Here is a 17692-nt window from a genome sequence, read left to right as displayed (position 1 = left end):
GGAGAAACTACAGAGAATGCAATGGAAACTCACTTCTATGCAGCGACTAAGAGAACAATACCCGAATAATGTATGGATTGAGGCCCAACTAGAGGAGGCAAAATGCAAACTAGATATGTATCAGAAACTAAGGACTACTAATGCCTATCGTAGTAAAGCAGTAAGTTGGATGAGGGTAGGAGACCGTGTTACGAATGGTTTTTTTGAAGCTGTAAAATCTAAAGGCTCCAGGACCCAACCTTCATGTTTGAAAAAGACAGATGGCACAATGACCACGCGCGCGGAGGAAATGCTTGAAATGCTTGAAATGGCCACGAACTATTATATGCAACTACTGAATGTATGCAACAAGGAACATATTGAGCAGGATGCCTTTAGAAATATAATAAATAGGATACCGAAGAGAGTTTCGGCTCAGATGATGGACCGTCTAAATACCCCTATTTGTATACAGGAATCGTGGGATGCAATTTCAGATATGAACAAACAAAGTTGTGCAGGCATTGATGGACTCCCTATATATTTTTACATCAAATATTGGGATCTAATTAAGGATGACATGTTGGAAGGGATGCAATACATTATGGTTGAAGGTTTAATGCCTCCAACAATGTGTAGAGGAATGATTTATTTAATTCCCAAGGATGGGAAAGATCTAACTATGCTTGATAATTGGCCACCATTGACGATTCTCACTAATGCCTATAAGATCATGGCTAAAGTTGTAAGTAGTTGATTGAAAACGGTCCTAGGGGACATAATACATACAATGCAAACTAGCTTCCTCGAAAACCGGAGCATTGTTGACAATGTGATAACTTTCTAGGAGTATTCAACATGGGCGGAGGAGCAAGAGTGGACCTAGCAGTAATGTTACTCGATTTCGAAAAAGCATATGACAGGATCTCATGGGAATTCCTAGAAACAATGATGGATGCCCTAGGCTTCAAGCAACAATGGATCCTTGGATTGGCTGCCTTTTATAGGGATGCTTCCAGCCAAGTTTTAATGGTTGGAAGCTTGGGGAAGAGCTTTAGGATGACACGATCGTTACGCCAAGGATGCCCTTTGACCCCGTACCTATTCATTATTGCAGCAGAAGCTTTGCATTATCAGATTGGTTATACATATTGGCAAATACAAGGTCTTCCCCTACCCGAGGATGCATGAATGATGCTTGATACAAAATATGTTGAGGATACAACAACCTATGTTAAGGGGGATGCAAACAACTTGGACAGACTACAAAGTGCAATAAATGAGTTTTGTAGGGGATCGGGTGCAAAAATAAACTGGAATAAATCAATGGGCCTTTGGATTAGCAATAAGCCAGTGGTAAATTGGGCTCCAAACCCTAATTTCAGATGGTTGAGGAGAGGAGAAGCTACTAGATACTTGGGTTTCAAAATCGAGATGGACATTGATTGCTCAGAACACTACAATCTACTTGTGGACAAAATAAAAGCGAAGTTAATATGGTGGAATGCAAGAAAACTATCCTTTGCAACCAAGATTGTGATTGCAAATCAGGTTCTAATGGCCACAATATGGCATACTACGCCATGTTGCATAATCACACCCAAGTCGATGAAAGTGATAAAAAGGCTGATCAGAAATTTCTTATGGGGGGCACAGAGGAAAAACTATCAAGCAACACATTATATGTCATACCATCACTGTCAATATATCAGGTTGACAAACTATCAAGCAACACATTATATGTCATACCATCATTGTCAATATATCAGGTCGACAAACTATCAAGCAACACATTATATGTCAATATATCAGGTCGATGCCCCTGCATCTCCATTTCTTTGTACAGTAAATATGCCTTATTTATTTGCTTGCCACTGCATAACTGATGTACGAGTTTTGAGTTTCCTAATGCTTGGTTGGGGTTTCGTATTTAAGTTAAGGATTTTGGGTATAAATCTTTGCCCATGGTTTAGGATTTAGTCCTTAAGACCTAGGGTGTGGTGTTTCTAGTTTAGGTGTTATGATTTAGAGTTATAAAAATTAGAATTTGGGTTTTGGAATTCTCTCACTTCTTCCGTGCTTTCCTGAAGACTAATGTTTATGCACAAATTCCTATGAGTGTTTATGTTTCAGGTTAAAGGGTGTTTTAGTTCTTAGTGCATCCTTCTACGATAAGAGTTGAGAGTTTAGGGTTCTGATTCTAGCTATCGTCTTGAACATCCTCATGCATTGACATTTACATTATAGGGTTTATACAATGCCATAGTCCTGATCAACCTTAGAAAACTGAGTACATGAGTTGATGTATCTTATATTATCACATTTGGACATACGATGTTTAGATGCGAGGAATATATCTTGGTTTAACTATCTCACACACTATTTATCGAGATAGATTAAGCTTATGGGGATGACTTCAACACAACCATCCACCCATGAGCACACAACTTTGAAATCTGTGCTTCACCTTCTTTCATCTAGGAATGCAAGTATTATGAGTATCTACCTATTACTCATGGATTATGCGAGGTTTGATTATGTATCTCGTGTACCACTAATAGTATGGTTAAACAATGATTGAGGTTGTAATATCTAACGCCTGTCTTGTGTTCAAGAGCTTGCTTTTTTTGTGTTTCTAAGTTTTTGAACAACCTTCTATGAGGAAAGGACATTTTTACTTCTCTTAGTATCAATTACCATAACTAGTTATGTCATTAGGGTTTACAAGATTGTTTGTCGCCAAGAGCTATAAGGTTCGTTTGTGTGTGAGCTTACTATAAATGAGTAAAACACTACACGCTTTTATAATCATGTGCTTGTACTCAAACCCATCAATAACAATAATAATGGCTTGTACTAATACCCGTGCTCCTAATTCCTGTTTCAAACTAGAATAATTTATCCATCTTGTGCTTTGGGGCTTGCCTTAATGGGTTCTTTGGGTCTTCAAACATTCACTTTCTACAAAATGAGGGAATATAGTTGAGAACATTTTCACTCTATGTATGAATATCCAATCATTCTTATGGTTCCCATAATCATAATTCTAGTCTCCAACAAAAGTTGATCATGGAACATTTGGTTCTCTATCCTTGAAGGTGGCAATGTATTTTTAATAAATTGTATTGTGGTATAAACAAGTTATAACCTCAATTCATCTCCCTAGCTTGAAGTCATACAGAATGTAGTTTGATTTGTAGTATCGTTTGTTGCATATTTTCCCTCCGATGATTTTTCTCTAGATGAACATGGATGTCCATCTAGGCTCTCAACCTTAGATTTCTTCGTGCTCTAAGATAGGTCAAATATGACATGTTGAACCAACGCACACCATTTGCATGTTGTGCATGTGGAGTTGATAGATGACTTGATATTTTTACCTACATTGCAATTGAGAGCACATCATGAGGGAACGAGAAATGTGTAGGGGAGGATAGGTTAGAGAGGAAAATATGGGGAAAGCAAAACTTGAATGTGATTGAAAGTGGAGCATTGCACTTGAGTAAAAGCATACATATGCATACATTACGGGTCTCTTGGCATATGCCCCAAACTTGCCTCACAACAAGAGAACGTGGAAGCAATGGTAATGCTACAAAATATTGATGACAAGCAATTAAATGAGAAGATTAAAGGGGGGTAATGGCTTTAGGGTGCTTAACCACAAAACCCAATTGGTGCCCCATACCATGAATATGGCCATCATTTTATACCTTGGAGTCGTGATGAAAATGGATTTGAAGACCGAGCCTCAACAATTGAGTGTTGGAAACGTTAACGAGTTGTTACACCCTAGGATGACCAGTTTCCAAACCATGGAAATCAACCGTTAGAATTGGCCTGCAAGATCATGCTTGTGGCATTGCCTCATGAACCTAGCATGCATGGAATATGCACACACATCTACAAGAGAAGAAAGATGGGTTTGTAGATTGTAGACCAAGACAAACATATACAAATATAGAGCTCGAGACTCATGAACCCTTCCATGTGAACCGACAATCACGGCCATCGGAACCATTGAACTCTCTTTCCGAGTGTCCATCTCCAAGTCTTTTTTATGGTGGTGGTGGGACAATGAAGAAACACCACTCCATTTGATAATACATATGTACATATATATATGTATGTAGTTCTAAGCTTCTAATAATGGTACGAGTTTGTTATTACTATCATCTGTACATATTATTATTACACAGGAAGAAGAAGAAGAAATTCTGCTCATTCATTCTTCAACGAAGACTAGACCCCTCAGATCTGCAGTGTACGTGTTATGGCTATGGCAATGGCTATAACCATAGATATTTAGCTATCGCTTTATATATATATATATATATATATATATCCCCGCCGTTTGTCCTCACTAATTCGTGGTTTCCGTGCAGAGATTATCGACGCCATGAATGATTTGGATGTGTCCAAGCAGGTCCAGCAGATGGTCCGATTCATCAGGCAGGAAGCCGAGGAGAAAGCTAACGAGATAGCTGTCTCTGCTGAAGAGGTTTGATTTTTGCTCCTCCTTTTTCTCTTCATCTGTTTGTTCTTCGTTCTTGCCAAGATGATTGGTGGATATGTTCCGATACATCTCCAGGGAGAAGGGGAGAAGCTGATGTCTATACTACACACCCATCATTTTGAATAGACAGATTATATATACGTACAGATCATCAAAGAAATTTTCTTTCATGTTGGATCAGATCTTATTGTTACACAGCTGAAGAATATCCCTTTCGTCGGTGTTGCTTTTATTCTTCTCTGGCTTATTCATCAATATCATTTCTTTTTACATAAATGCCAGGATTATTGAAGGATTTAGAATGATTATCAGGAAGCTTTCGTCTCGAACAGAGTTTACTTGCACTGCTAAACAGCGCTTTGTGAAGTGTTTTAAGTATGTGTCATCTAAATTTTAGGAATCCTGTCACTACGTTTGCTGTTCCTTTAGCTTATTATGTTACAGCAGTTTTCATTGCTATTGTTTGTCTTGTTAGGATATGCTTGTGTGTATATGGTAAAGTCACTGATTTGCCGTATTTTACTTCTGTGGCAGGAGTTCAACATTGAGAAGCTGCAGATTGTCGAGGCAGAGAAACGCAAGATAAGACAGGAATACGAGCGAAAAGAAAATCAGCTAGACATAAAAAAAAAGATGTATGGTCAATGTATAAGTAATAAAGCATTCTGTCCTACTTAGATTTTTTCTTTTACGTCTGCTGTGATAATAAAATCAATTGATGGCACTTTACAACAGAAACTACTCAATGCAGCTAAATGCTTCTCGTTTAAAAGTCCTTCAAGCACAAGATGATCTTATTGGGGGAATGAGAGAAACAGCTGAGAAACAGTTGGCTACGGTGAATACAACCCCCACTTATGAAAAGCTTCTCAAGGATTTAATTGTGCAGGCAAGCAACTGAAACTCAAGTTTGCCATATATTGCTAGCCTAAACTTGGATGTTTGAATTATGAATAACGAATGTGATGCATATCATATAATGAAAATGGTGTCATTATGAAAATTTTCAGGGCCTTTTGCGTTTGAAAGAGCCATCTGTTCTGTTGCGGTGTCGAGAGAATGACCTTGATTTGGTCAATGAGATATTGCAAGATGCAAACAACGAATATTTGAAGAGGTCCGGTGCTGATAATCTGGAGATTCAGGTGGATGAAAGAATCTTTTTGCCTCCTGGTCAGGACTCAAAGAAGTCTGGAAAATTCTGGTACTAAATATGCAATTTATGTAGTGTTTTTTGTTTTCAATCTTTTTCCTGTCGACAATATCTGAACCGGTTTGTTTCATGGGATATTAATTTATGAAGTAATGGAGGAGTTGTATTGGCATCCAAGGATGGCCGCATTGTTTGTGAAAATACATTGGATGCGAGATTAGGTGTGGTTTTCAAGCAAAACCTTCCTGAGGTATATTAATCTGTTTAACAAGAAAGAATGTGTTTTTATATTGTCTTTTTGCGTAATAAGCAGTGACAGAGGCAGTTTTATAATACTGGCTTATCCATTATCAGATAAGAAGACGTCTTATTGGAAGCACATGTGCTTGATTTCCTGGAGTGCAAACAAGTTCAGTTGATTGACATTTCTTAAAGCCAATGAGTTTTTTTGTTTGTGTGGGCGAACAATATTTTGTTTGTTGATTGACATTTTTTTAATTTGGCCTTGAAACAAATAAATATTTGTATCCAAGCTGTTATTCACGCTTTGTAATTATGCTACAAATCATAATTTAGTTCATGCTCTTGCTGATGTGAAGTTCAAAGATTATCTTTTTCCTCCAAATAATATCATTATACTTTCAGTAACTTCTCCTAATCTTATGAAGTCAATAAATCAGAACATAGCCTAGTATTTTCCTGTCTTAACCATATTCCTAAGCTATATATGCTTGGTCATGTGAAAGTTGTTTATTGAAATTTGTCATGCACCAGATAATATGAGTTTAAGTGGGTATTTATTAGGATGGATATATCAGGTAAATCATGTGCATATACGAGATGTGACAAACTGCTACGTCTGAAGTTCTATATTAAAATATGTGTATTCTATATAACCAGCTGTGTTCGAATCTCAACTCTAAAATAGTTTAGGGCAGTTTTAAGCATGTCCAACTCTACAAGTGTTGCCTCTACCTTTCAGGGATCAAAACAAACATGTTTTTGTAGTCTTTTTAAGGGATGAAAATATATTAAAATGTCATGAATAAGTAGGCAAGTACAATGTAGCGCCTACTTATTCATGATCAACACAAACTTGAGAAGCTCAAAGTTGAATTGAGCCGAACTACGCTGCCAAACCCATTTGAAATTGGTTTAATGGGTAGGTTTAGGCTTGAGCCAAGTTGTGGCCTAGTCAAAGTGTTAACAATGGTTCTTGAATGACTCCATTGTATGTAGAGCCCCAACAATGGTTTACAAAAGGAGAATAATGAAGCATGAGCACACATGTCAAATGCAATCAATCCATCGTATATGTGGTGTTAACAATACTTCTTTAAATCCTTCACAAAATGGCTACTATTTTTTGCCTTATAAAACTGGATTGGGTCGCATACTTTTTCACACAAACTTGATGGGAAACAATGATCTAAATTGTTTGGCACGATTCTAAAACATGAATAAAAAGTATATGACTGTTTCTTAACATTTGGGGTATCCATCAAGGAGTGAATGTTATGAATGCTCAGATGATTGAATGGATGACTTGCAAACCGAGGGGTAAGTCACAATTATGGCCATATCAAGTATGTCTTAAGTTGGGGTGGTATTATGACGCGACACACTATATTTGTTGGGTCGACCTAGGCGACAAAACCAGCTCAAAGTCGGATGGGATAGGTAGAGGAAGGAGCTTTGTTTGTTTCTATGTTACTAGTAGTTGTCAACGGCTTGGTTTAAGCCTAAACCGAGTTGTTGAACCATTTTTTAAATGGTTTGGCAGGTTTGGCTTGGCTTGGTTGAGGTTTGAGCTTCATTAACCGGTTTGAACTCGGTTTTGCAAACCAGATTGGGCAAGATTTTTTTTCCTTCTCTCCTCTCTAATTAACTTATTAACACTACAAGCACTGCATCATGGGTTCGAAACCCAATTTCCTCTCTCTCTCTCTTTCTTTCTCACTTTTTTTTCTCCTCTCCTCTCTTTATATACATATATCTTTCTCTCTCTCTCTGCTTTCCGTCTGCGTTCAACCTGTGTGTACTCGTAGGCAGTAGACGGCGATGGTGGCTCTATCATTCGCTCTCGCCTCTCCGTCTTCCGTTTCTTCTTCCTCTTCTGCTTCTGTTTCTGCTTCCCTTCGTCTCCATTCTCCCCTCCGCTACCTTCTTTCCCCTCCTCCTCGCAGAAGCTTCCTCTGCTGCAGGCCCCGACCCTTCACGCCTCTCCACCTTTCCACCTCCACTACGCCATCGTCTTGGCCTCTCCCCCACGCTATGGCTTCCTCAAACACAGCGGCACAAACCTCTCCTTCTTTGCAACTGGAGAAGTCTTCTCTTCCAGGTATCGATTCTCTATTAATAATCGACATTTACTTCATTTTCTTCGTTTTCTGCTTCCTCTCCCAGTTGCTTTCTTTTTTTGCATCGGAAAGCACCTCCTGTACCACAACCTACACCTCCATTTATTCTGTAAATTTAACACAGTCATTTGGCCCATCACCTTTGTTTTCACTTTCATTCTCTCCCTTGCTCCTTCCTGAGGTTTATGCTTCTTAGAATCATTACTTTTTCTTTGAATGTCAAGCTTTAAGGTTCGTTTCTTTCTTTTTCTCGTTCCAGTTCCTCCTTATGACAGTTTCTTTACTGCAGAATGGTTCCTTTTCACACAGATATACCTCCAAGGTTCACTTCGTTGTTTTCCTCTCACTTCTTCTTTCGTGGAGAAGTTTTCATTTTCATGGGATATACTCAACGAAATGTTTAACGATATCACATTTGAACATCAAATTTCACATTTTCTTTTCACTTACTTGCTTAAATTTGCTCTTTTCGATTTCTACCACATTATTCAGGATTCTATAGAGTGGTTGAGTTTGCTGGCAGCAAACTTGAAAAATTCAATCGTTTTGGCTCATTTTCATGCCTATTTGTTGTTGGTTCTTGTTCTAGCTGAAGCTTTGGCATACCATTCTTCAAGGAGATAAAAGGGCAATGAAACTTTTGATAGATCTTGATGTGATATGAGAACATCTTTAATTCATAAATTTCCTTTGAGAGCATCTTTAATTCAAAAAATTCCATTTGACAGGCAACTTTTCTTAGGCACATTGGAAGTTTCCTTAATAATGTTCTGATGAGATATTGAAAGTATTATTTATTCTGAAGCTTCTTTTAGGTGGGGAGAATTGCTTTCCAAATTATTACAATTATTTGCATATGTGAAAGCACAACATAGCTTTTCCATTCCTCTTCATATGATGTTAAACGTATCATTCATTTTGGAACTTTATTTTGTTAGGTGGAATTTGCTTTGATAAAGTATATAAATGACCTAACATAACATTATTCTCAGAGATGAACACATTTTACATGCATCTTTATGTGATGTGGAAAAGTTTGTTTATTTTGAAACTTTCATTCATGTACCATCCAATGCCAATTCCCAGTCATCTCAATGTGACGTTAAGAGTATCTTCTATGTAGAAACATTTGTCTTGAGGCAAAGTTTGCTTTGATAATGTAACAACCTTTTTGAATGAGAACTCAACAGATTGATTAAAGTTTTCACTTTTCCTCTAGCTGGAACTTTTATATGAATTATCTGCAGAGATAGAACATCAGTTTATTTTGTTAATCCTGGTGTGATGTTCAAAGCATCATTAACATTGTAGCTTCTTTTATCTCAGTGGAATGGCATGCTATCTAGACTCTAAACCCTGTCCTTTTTGTAACAGGATCAAAGCTAGCTCTGATTTCATTGTCAAACAAAGCTAATATCGAATTTCTGGGAAGGAGTCTGGTTGAGCTCGGGTAAGCCAAAGAAGGACATTTGAAACTCAGAAAACCTTAAGAATTTTCCTACTAATGTAGATCATTTTCACAGTTATACCATCGTGTCCACTGGAGGTACAGCAGTGACTCTAGGAAATGCTGGCATTCCTGTGAAGAAAGTTGAGGAGCTTACGGCATTTCCTGAAATGGTGTGTAAGAAAGAAAATAACAGATTATTAATGTGTGTGTATATTATGCAGTTTGTAAGAAATCAGGAATCTAGCGCACCGAGTACCTCATTGTATGGTATCAGGTAACCATAATAATATGTGAAGTTTGTGCTTACTACAGTATTTACAGTACTTACTACATTAACTGCTATGTAATGTTGTTTCATTCTTAGTATTCGCATATGTATACCGTTTCTATTACAATGCTATCTGTTGGTTCTCATTTCAAGAAACATGGATGAATCACATTGTTTTAAAGATCATTTGTGAACCTACAATATGAGGTAACTTCTCTTATTTTCAACTTATATTATCAGCTGGATGGTCGTGTGAAAACATTGCATCCTAATGTGCATGGAGGCATCCTTGCAAGACGAGGCATTGATGCTCATATGGATGCTTTAAAGCAATGGAACATAGGTGAGTCTGAATGAGCATAACCAAGTCCGGTTCTAAATCATCTCAAGGTATATTTCTGTTAGGAAATGCCAGCAAAGATTTAATATGTCCTTTTAGCAATGAGGACAATTCAAATATGTACAAATAAATTTTGAGTGTAAAGTTTCCATATATAATTAATTTTCATCTCTTTTTTCCTCGTCATCTTAACTAGGTGCAATTGACATTGTGGTGGTGAATCTCTATCCATTTTATGAAACTGTCACTGCATCAACCATGGTGTCTTTTGAGGATGCTGTGGAGAATATTGATATTGGTGGCCCAGCAATGATACGTGCAGCTGCAAAAGTACTCCACTGTTAGCCCTTTTATAAGTGAAGTTGTATGCGTAAATCTAAGTTCAAAACTGATCATTCGTTTATGTAATTGTAACATCTCTCTGAATATTCTTATTTGACTTGTTTTGCTGCATTTGCATCTAGGCCTTCCTCTCAGAATACTTGAAGAGGTTTTAATGATTCTTGTTTCTACCATAACGTTGATGTTGTTGATAAGCTCTATTTACAGAATAAGCTCCTAAGAGATGGTCTTTTGCTGGCTTTTCAGAATCATGCAGATGTACTTGTGGTAGTTGATCCAGAAGATTATCCTGTCCTTATAGAACACCTGCAAGGTAAGGGGGATGTTGAAGAAGAAAAATTCAGAAAACGTCTCGCATGGAAAGCTTTTCAACATGTGGCATCATATGATTCAGCTGTTGCAGAGTGGTTGTGGAAGCAAACAAATAGTGGTTAGTGGCCTTTGTTTGCAAGATATAAGTATTTTCTTAACCTAAATGATTTAAATAAGGTTTTTTGCATTTTGATAAATTCTTTTAATGGGATTACTAATGCACGATGAAATCTTGATCAGAGGAACTCTCCCCGTCCAGCTTGACAGTATCTCTGGTAAAGCACTCTTCGTTAAGATATGGTGAAAATCCACATCAGAAAGCTGCATTTTATATCGATAAATCAGTAGCTGAGTTTGGTTCTGGTGGAATTGCAACTGCTGTGCAACACCATGGAAAGGTATTTTGAATCCAGTAGATCATTGCTTAGAATGAATTCATTGGGAACGGCCTAGTCAAGAAATAATTTTTTAATGAGATCTGACATCTTGTAATTATTATAAATATGCATTGAATTATATAAAAAACTGCATTTCGTGTCATATGCAGATATTAATCTTAAGTCTTTTGCCAGTAGTTGCAATAGCAGTATAATGAACGAATGATATAACTGTCTCAAGAACCTGAATGATTGCTTATAGGCAGTTTTAGATGGCATTGATATACTACCTAAATTTGTATTAGATACTGTTAGAAAGCTCACATGTCCTTGATGAATGAAGACGGATTTACCAAGCCCATGTGAACTAATGGAGTAATGCTAGAGATTGAAGATGGATTATTTGTTTGGCTATTAACAAATGGATTTTTTGTGTGGTATATGCAGGAGATGTCCTATAACAATTACCTTGATGCTGATGCTGCTTGGAATTGTGTTTCTGAATTTACTCATCCTACCTGTGTAGTTGTAAAACACACGAATCCTTGTGGAGTAGCTAGCCGAAATGATTTGCTTGAGGCATACAGGCTAGCTGTTGAAGCAGATCCAGTCAGTGCTTTTGGAGGAATTGTTGCATTCAATGTAGAAGTAGATGAGGTAAAATTCTTTGTGCTATTTGGTACACAAACTTCCTTCTTGTGTGGATCTTTGTATTTGTCCTTTCTGGAGAAAATGTTGATGATAGGTTTGTAAAGATTACCCTGATCTTTTATTTCTTTGCTCGACTATCTTTGTGATGTCAGTTTTTAGGTGATTGATGTAATAGAGCTGTGCGTATTTGTGCTCCTGCTTAAAGTTGGTGGCAGTAAAAGTAGTTGTTTGAGCTTATTACTTTCTTGTTTCTGAAAATTAATCTTGTTTACTTTCTGTCTGAATCTGAAATATGGATAAGTTGCTTCTTAGCTTTTACCAAGAATAAAAGGAAGCTTCTGGTTCCTCTGACACAGGCTCTTGCTAAGGAAATCCGTGAATTCAGAAGTCCAACAGACGGGGAAACACGTATGTTCTATGAAATAGTAGTGGCCCCTAAGTATACAGAAAAGGGTTTACAGGTTCTAAAGGGGAAATCAAAGACGTTAAGGATTCTTGAAGCAAAGAAACAAGAGAAAGGAAAGCACTCACTACGGCAAGTTGGTGGAGGCTGGCTACTTCAGGAAGCAGATGATATTAGTCCAGATGGAATAGACTTCACCACCGTAACAGAAAAAACTCCAACAGAACAACAAATTGAAGATGCTAAATTTGCGTGGTTATGCGTTAAACATGTTAAAAGCAATGCAATTGTTGTCGCCAAGGTATCTCAAACTTTGAAGCATAATCTAGTAGTTAACTTAAAGGGTATTAACTTATGGGCATAAACACCCAACAAGTTAACTTGCTTCTGTTTTATTGTTCTCCTAATAAAAATATTATTTATTGGGTATTACTAGAATAATCGCATGCTAGGCATGGGAAGTGGACAACCCAACCGTGTGAAGAGCTTGCAAATCGCCCTTGAAAAGGCTGGGGACGAAGCCCATGGTGCTGCACTTGCAAGCGACGCATTTTTTCCATTTGGTAACATAATATCCCAATAGTTTGCAATATTTCTCGATTTTTTTAACCCTATGCACCATCTAATTGTCAAGATCATGAGTTTGAATTATGGTTGGATTTCCAGAGATTTTAATGTTGTATAACTTATTCTCTATTCCCAACTGAAGAATGGATTGTGTTTGACAAATTATTCTGTATGCAGCTTGGAATGATGCAGTAGAGGATGCTTGCAAGGCCAAAATAGGAGTCATTGCCCAACCAGGTGGTAGTATGAGAGATCAAGATGCAATTGAGTGCTGTAACAAGTATGGTGTGGTAATGTTAACCACAGGCATAAGGCATTTTCGGCATTAAGTAAGTTCATGGTGATGATTCATTACAAGTTTCCGCAATTTTGATACACTTGTTTTATTCCTTGATTATCAATGAGATCAAAGGCTCCAATTAGAAGCATGTATTGTATTCAACTCATCACATCTGGGTGCATAATGTTTTATCTCGGCTTATAAGAGTTACAACTGTATAATGAATTTTGGAATTACATAATACTGGTTGGAGGTACCTTCTTTTTGTGGACTGACATGCACAACTGATTGACAATAGCTTGTAGCTTACATGCAAGATACACATACAGGTGAATAAATTATTAAAATTTTCTGTGCGTATCTAGTTTGACTTTACCTTTCGTGCTTTACATGAATGATTGCACAGACAGTGCAAATAAATGATATAAACATTTCTTTGAATATCTTGCTAATCAAATTTTCACCTTGTAAAATAAAATTTATGATCATCCAGTATATTTTACTTGCATTTCATTTTCATTTTCAGTATGCTCATGGATTTTTAATGATAGTCTTTAATGTGGCTACAATCGCAGAATTTGCAATAACCACTGTCACTAGCCTCTTTTAGTACCAATGGAGTCCTTGTCTATCAGTAGTATCCAAACAAAAATATACGCAACACATATTGCAGACGTTAAAACAATCAGAGCCACTAACCTATTCTAGCAGTTCGATTGTTCTAGATAGCAATTACTGTCATAACCCAAAGGGCCCATGGAAATAAATCATCTGCTATTCTCAAACTGTACGGTTACAACTAAAAGTGTGAATGCAATGCACTGTACTAGTTAAAATCAGAACAATACACAATTAGACAAAAACGGGTTTGTGATAGCATTTGTGAACAGTAGGAGATAAAAAATTATAAGCTAATTCAAAGTATTGTAACCCGTACTAAAAACTTAATCTTGCAGAATATACTGAAACCAATAGAGGCACCATTGCCACCACAAAAGACGTATACAACAAAAAAAAACTTGCCTAGCCTTGCATCATGTGTTACCTTGGATTGACTGCCTCCAAATTACATAAATTCCAAGGGCAATGAAGCATTGACATTATATTAAAGTTTACCGCCATTGAATTCACAGAGTTCACAACACCTAGAGAGAACTATTATCCTGTGTTTGACATTGCATTAAAATATGAAGTAGGGCGGAGTGATGCAATTAGTAAGAAACCAACATGAATTACAAAAACAAAAAGCACAGTAGACAAAGGAGACAGCTTGATTACAAATAGTGATCCACAATACATCGTTCACAATGCACTCTCTCAACCTCTTCAGAGAAATATCAATAGAAGAGAAAACAAACTTTAAAACACTTCTGATCTCGTATTCTTCCATGATGGAACGAGTAAATCTAGTTTTGAAGCGTTTAGTAAGAAACCAACATGAATTACAAAAACAGAAAGCACAGTAGGCAAAGGAGAAAGCTTGATTACAGATAGTGATACACAATACATCGTTCACAATGCACTCCTTTTCAACCTCTTGAGAGAAACATCAATCGCAGAGAAAACAAACTTTATAACACTTCTGATCTCATATTATTGACGGACGGAACAAGTAAATCTAGTTTTGAAACAACTCTGACCCATGTACCACCATTCATCATTAATCAACCAATACAATCAAGGCACCTTGTCTATTGTCAGTTAACCACAGATTGAAGGGAATTTTAAACATAAGATCACAGTTATCCGCAACACTTCCTGGAAGAAATCCTCAAATTAGTCCATCTTCTTAAGGATTACTAGAAAACCAAATAGCGTTACTTAAAATCTCAATAACAAAACAAGATTCAAGCAAATGAAAGTATTGCAGACTTGACAAGCACTATTCAAATTTTCTCACAAGAACATGGCAAAACATCTGAATCCTTATCATTCTTCGAGTTACACAAGCAATTACTGAAAGCAGTCCTCCACAAAATCCATAGCGAGAATAGATAGGTAGCCCTAACACTATTCACTCTGCAAAGGGGAGATGACGTATCTCGCCTACTGCGTTGGAGAGTCCAGAATCAATCGCTTCTGGATCCATCCAACACTAGTTATTCATTCATCACTGGCTTATTCTCGTTGGCCTTAAATCTCGGCTCTTTCGGCTTTTGATCTTCATTTTTCCTGCAAGAAGGAAGAGAAGATGAAGATGGCGATGAAAACGAACATGAACATGAAAATGAACACAAATATAAAGATAAAGATAACGATAACGATAAAGAAAGAGGCGAAGGAAACGAGGAAGATGACGGCGACGATAATGAACGAATGAATGTTACCTGCGATCTGCAGAGCCTCCCTTCTGGCTAAGGAAGGACCGGAAATGCGCAGAATTGACGTCGTAAATCATCTTCTGTCGATTTACCTTGCGGAGAAGAATATGCAGCTTTCTCTCTTGAAGCAGAAGATGATAGTGGCTGAGGATTTCTAGGGTTTCGATATTTTTCTAACTCTCTACATGTCTCTCTGAAATATATATTAACCAGAAGATGAAAATTAAGTTAGGTTTTCCATTATTGCACGAATGCCCCTCCGAATTTCCCTCTATTCACTCATGATGCTCTTCTTCCTCCACTTCTTTCCCTTTTTTCCACCATTTTCTGTTATATTGATCCTACCCTTCTCCTTATCTTCTTCCAGCAAACCATCCAATCAATACTTTTGATCCGACTTGACCGCACCTCCAACCAAGCGTATGTGGGCATCTATCCATTCCATGTTTACCAAGTGAACGAAATCTTCAAGTAAATTGCCAAATCATATCTCAAGTGCATTGGTCTACCTTAATAGTTGCGTGTGCACAATGCACATGATGGCCACTAGCATCGGTGATATCATCAAATAAGCTTGGCCACATGCCTCGCAACCGACTATGTATAATATATGCACGAATCAAGTGAGTATGTCTCGATTCCAACATGCACGCACATGATGACCACTGGCATCAGTGAAATCATCAAATAAGCCTGGCCACATGCCTCACATCCGACTATGTACAATACATGCACAAATCAAGTAAGTATGTCTCGATTCCAACCTTAGTCTATCTCCTTTGAAGGGAGACGATAGACCATGGATATAACTATTTAGCAAGTATATCCAACATTTATGGTTTCGTATAGTCAATTTCATTTCCTTTTCGTCAATTATATATGCTATTTGGGCAATTTATTGCTGATTCTTTCCATTTTCCTAAGTTAACTAGGGACATTTGGAGAGACAAAGCAACATTAGAGTATTTGAGGACATGAATAGAGATTATGGTGTGTTTGGAGGTTTTGGTCTTATTTGTGTATTTATGTTACAAAATCCAAATTAAACAAAGTTAGAAAATAAAACAAAAGGTGAACTAGTTATTACTAATGTGGTAAATTTAGCTCACTCTTGATCAATGTTTGCCATCATTAAGTAATACGGTGACTCAATCAATTTATCTCCTAATTAACAAAAGCATTAATTGGGAGTGATAACAATATGCTTGTTTCGAGCCATTAGAACAAGAAACCATCGTAATCATTTTCATCTCTAATCTAATCTAAACATATTTGAGTCATTTTCTAAACCATCTAACTCAACCTCCATTGGTTAGAATTATTTTTATACTTACATTTACATTTTGAGTTATACTTAATTATGTTTATAATACTCGATAATTAACGCTAATTAATCTATAACAAACAATTCAAGGACATTGCAATGAGCCTTGAAGTAGGACCATTACAAATGTGAGCATTGCATGCCTAACTTTGACTTTCATTTAAAATAAACAAGTTAATCTATTAATAAATGTGCATATTAGTTTACATCGGTTAATCCCTTGTGATGTGTACAAAGACAAACTAACTAAATTCTCCCATCTTGTTACAAGTCTATTGCTAATCAATAGACCGAAATAAAGTAAAATCAAGTAAATAGATTGGATAGAAGAACCCGATCCACCCAACCACCCCCGAGCTATGATCAAGACATAGCCAACCTAACACCGACGTCCAATACCGATAGATATTAGGATGACTAATAACGATGTCTTAAGACCACAACCTTCTGACCTAATGTGTTTTATGAGGTTAGCTAGGCCTCATATTTATACCTATGCCTAGGCCCCTTGAATAGATGTGCCTTTATAAAAGACTCTCCATTTATTGGTTGTCAAGATCATAGTAGTGCATGTACCCATCATTCATTTTATCCAATCACATTAGTCCCTTTCTAACATTAGTGAACATACCTTCACTTATGTAAATATTAGTGACCTATCGTCACCTATGTTGTGTGCATAACACATCTAGTTCTAGTTTTGTTATGTAACATGATAGTACATCCTAAAGCACGACACAAACATGTTGCATTCACCATTTGTGTGGACACAAGAGTGCAAGTATGTACTATGGTCCACAGGAACCATCCAATGCATGCCCAAAGTAGGAACCATCTCTTGAAGTAGGACCATTACATGCCTAGCTTTGATCCCTTGTGATGTGTACAAGGACAAACAAACTTACTTATCCCATCTAGTTCTGGTTTTGTTATGTAACATGATATTACATCCTAAAGCACAACACAAACTTGTTGCGATCGCCATTTGTGTGGAGACACGACTGCAAGTATGCACTATGACTAATGGGAGCCATCCAATTCATGCCCAA

The 17692-nt window shown here is 37.1% G+C and overlaps 4 protein-coding genes across 4 annotated transcripts; 3 read left to right on the top strand and 1 right to left on the bottom strand.

The window, feature by feature from the left end:
* Window positions 1-837: 837 nt before the first annotated feature.
* LOC147864827 (secreted RxLR effector protein 78-like) lies at window positions 838-2161 on the top strand. The gene is made up of 3 exons (XM_087318582.1): window positions 838-1120; window positions 1531-1678; window positions 2113-2161. The coding sequence occupies exons 1-3, from the start codon at window positions 838-840 to the stop codon at window positions 2159-2161; spliced, it is 480 nt and encodes a 159-aa protein (XP_087174708.1).
* Window positions 2162-4143: 1982 nt separating this feature from the next.
* Window positions 4144-6240, top strand: LOC147864826 (V-type proton ATPase subunit E-like). Its single transcript, XM_087318999.1, has 7 exons — window positions 4144-4243; window positions 4365-4480; window positions 5030-5130; window positions 5231-5384; window positions 5506-5699; window positions 5799-5898; window positions 6003-6240. Exons 2-7 carry the CDS (start codon window positions 4379-4381, stop codon window positions 6036-6038), a joined length of 687 nt encoding a protein of 228 aa, XP_087175125.1. The 5' UTR covers window positions 4144-4243; window positions 4365-4378; the 3' UTR covers window positions 6039-6240.
* Window positions 6241-7677: 1437 nt separating this feature from the next.
* Window positions 7678-13360, top strand: LOC147864825 (AICARFT/IMPCHase bienzyme family protein). The gene is made up of 11 exons (XM_087318996.1): window positions 7678-7989; window positions 9383-9458; window positions 9532-9628; window positions 9967-10069; window positions 10263-10396; window positions 10655-10838; window positions 10961-11118; window positions 11545-11754; window positions 12105-12452; window positions 12588-12714; window positions 12896-13360. The coding sequence occupies exons 1-11, from the start codon at window positions 7710-7712 to the stop codon at window positions 13045-13047; spliced, it is 1869 nt and encodes a 622-aa protein (XP_087175122.1). The 5' UTR covers window positions 7678-7709; the 3' UTR covers window positions 13048-13360.
* A 1434-nt stretch (window positions 13361-14794) lies between these two features.
* On the bottom strand, window positions 14795-15477 carry LOC147864824 (wound-responsive protein-like protein). The gene is made up of 2 exons (XM_087318998.1): window positions 15326-15477; window positions 14795-15170 (listed from the first exon to the last, which is right to left on the bottom strand). Exons 1-2 carry the CDS (start codon window positions 15394-15396, stop codon window positions 15098-15100), a joined length of 144 nt encoding a protein of 47 aa, XP_087175124.1. The 5' UTR covers window positions 15397-15477; the 3' UTR covers window positions 14795-15097.
* Window positions 15478-17692: the final 2215 nt, after the last annotated feature.

This window comes from Azolla caroliniana, unplaced genomic scaffold (genome assembly GCF_043228905.1).
Source record: "Azolla caroliniana isolate FFs.n. ecotype wild unplaced genomic scaffold, voAzoCaro1.0.p SCAF_4, whole genome shotgun sequence".
NCBI lineage: Eukaryota > Viridiplantae > Streptophyta > Polypodiopsida > Salviniales > Salviniaceae > Azolla > Azolla caroliniana.
The sequence above is the reverse complement of the archived record's forward strand: the minus strand, read 5'-3'. Positions and strand labels throughout refer to the sequence as shown.

Bases quoted from the DNA above. Each gene is read 5' to 3' on its own strand.
- LOC147864825 (XM_087318996.1), top strand. From the start codon at position 7,710: ATGGTGGCTCTATCATTCGCTCTCGCCTCTCCGTCTTCCGTTTCTTCT. The intron at 12,453-12,587 runs GTATCTCAAACT...GGGTATTACTAG, and splicing joins ATGCAATTGTTGTCGCCAAG to AATAATCGCATGCTAGGCAT. The intron at 12,715-12,895 runs GTAACATAATAT...TTCTGTATGCAG, and splicing joins CGACGCATTTTTTCCATTTG to CTTGGAATGATGCAGTAGAG.
- LOC147864824 (XM_087318998.1), bottom strand. From the start codon at position 15,396: ATGATTTACGACGTCAATTCTGCGCATTTCCGGTCCTTCCTTAGCCAG. The intron at 15,171-15,325 runs GTAACATTCATT...TCCTTCTTGCAG, and splicing joins GGAGGCTCTGCAGATCGCAG to GAAAAATGAAGATCAAAAGC.
- LOC147864826 (XM_087318999.1), top strand. From the start codon at position 4,379: ATGAATGATTTGGATGTGTCCAAGCAGGTCCAGCAGATGGTCCGATTC. The intron at 5,700-5,798 runs GTACTAAATATG...TAATTTATGAAG, and splicing joins AAGAAGTCTGGAAAATTCTG to TAATGGAGGAGTTGTATTGG. The intron at 5,899-6,002 runs GTATATTAATCT...ATCCATTATCAG, and splicing joins TCAAGCAAAACCTTCCTGAG to ATAAGAAGACGTCTTATTGG.
- LOC147864827 (XM_087318582.1), top strand. From the start codon at position 838: ATGGGCGGAGGAGCAAGAGTGGACCTAGCAGTAATGTTACTCGATTTC. The intron at 1,121-1,530 runs GTTATACATATT...ATTGCAAATCAG, and splicing joins AGCTTTGCATTATCAGATTG to GTTCTAATGGCCACAATATG. The intron at 1,679-2,112 runs GTCAATATATCA...TTTATGTTTCAG, and splicing joins TTATATGTCATACCATCACT to GTTAAAGGGTGTTTTAGTTC.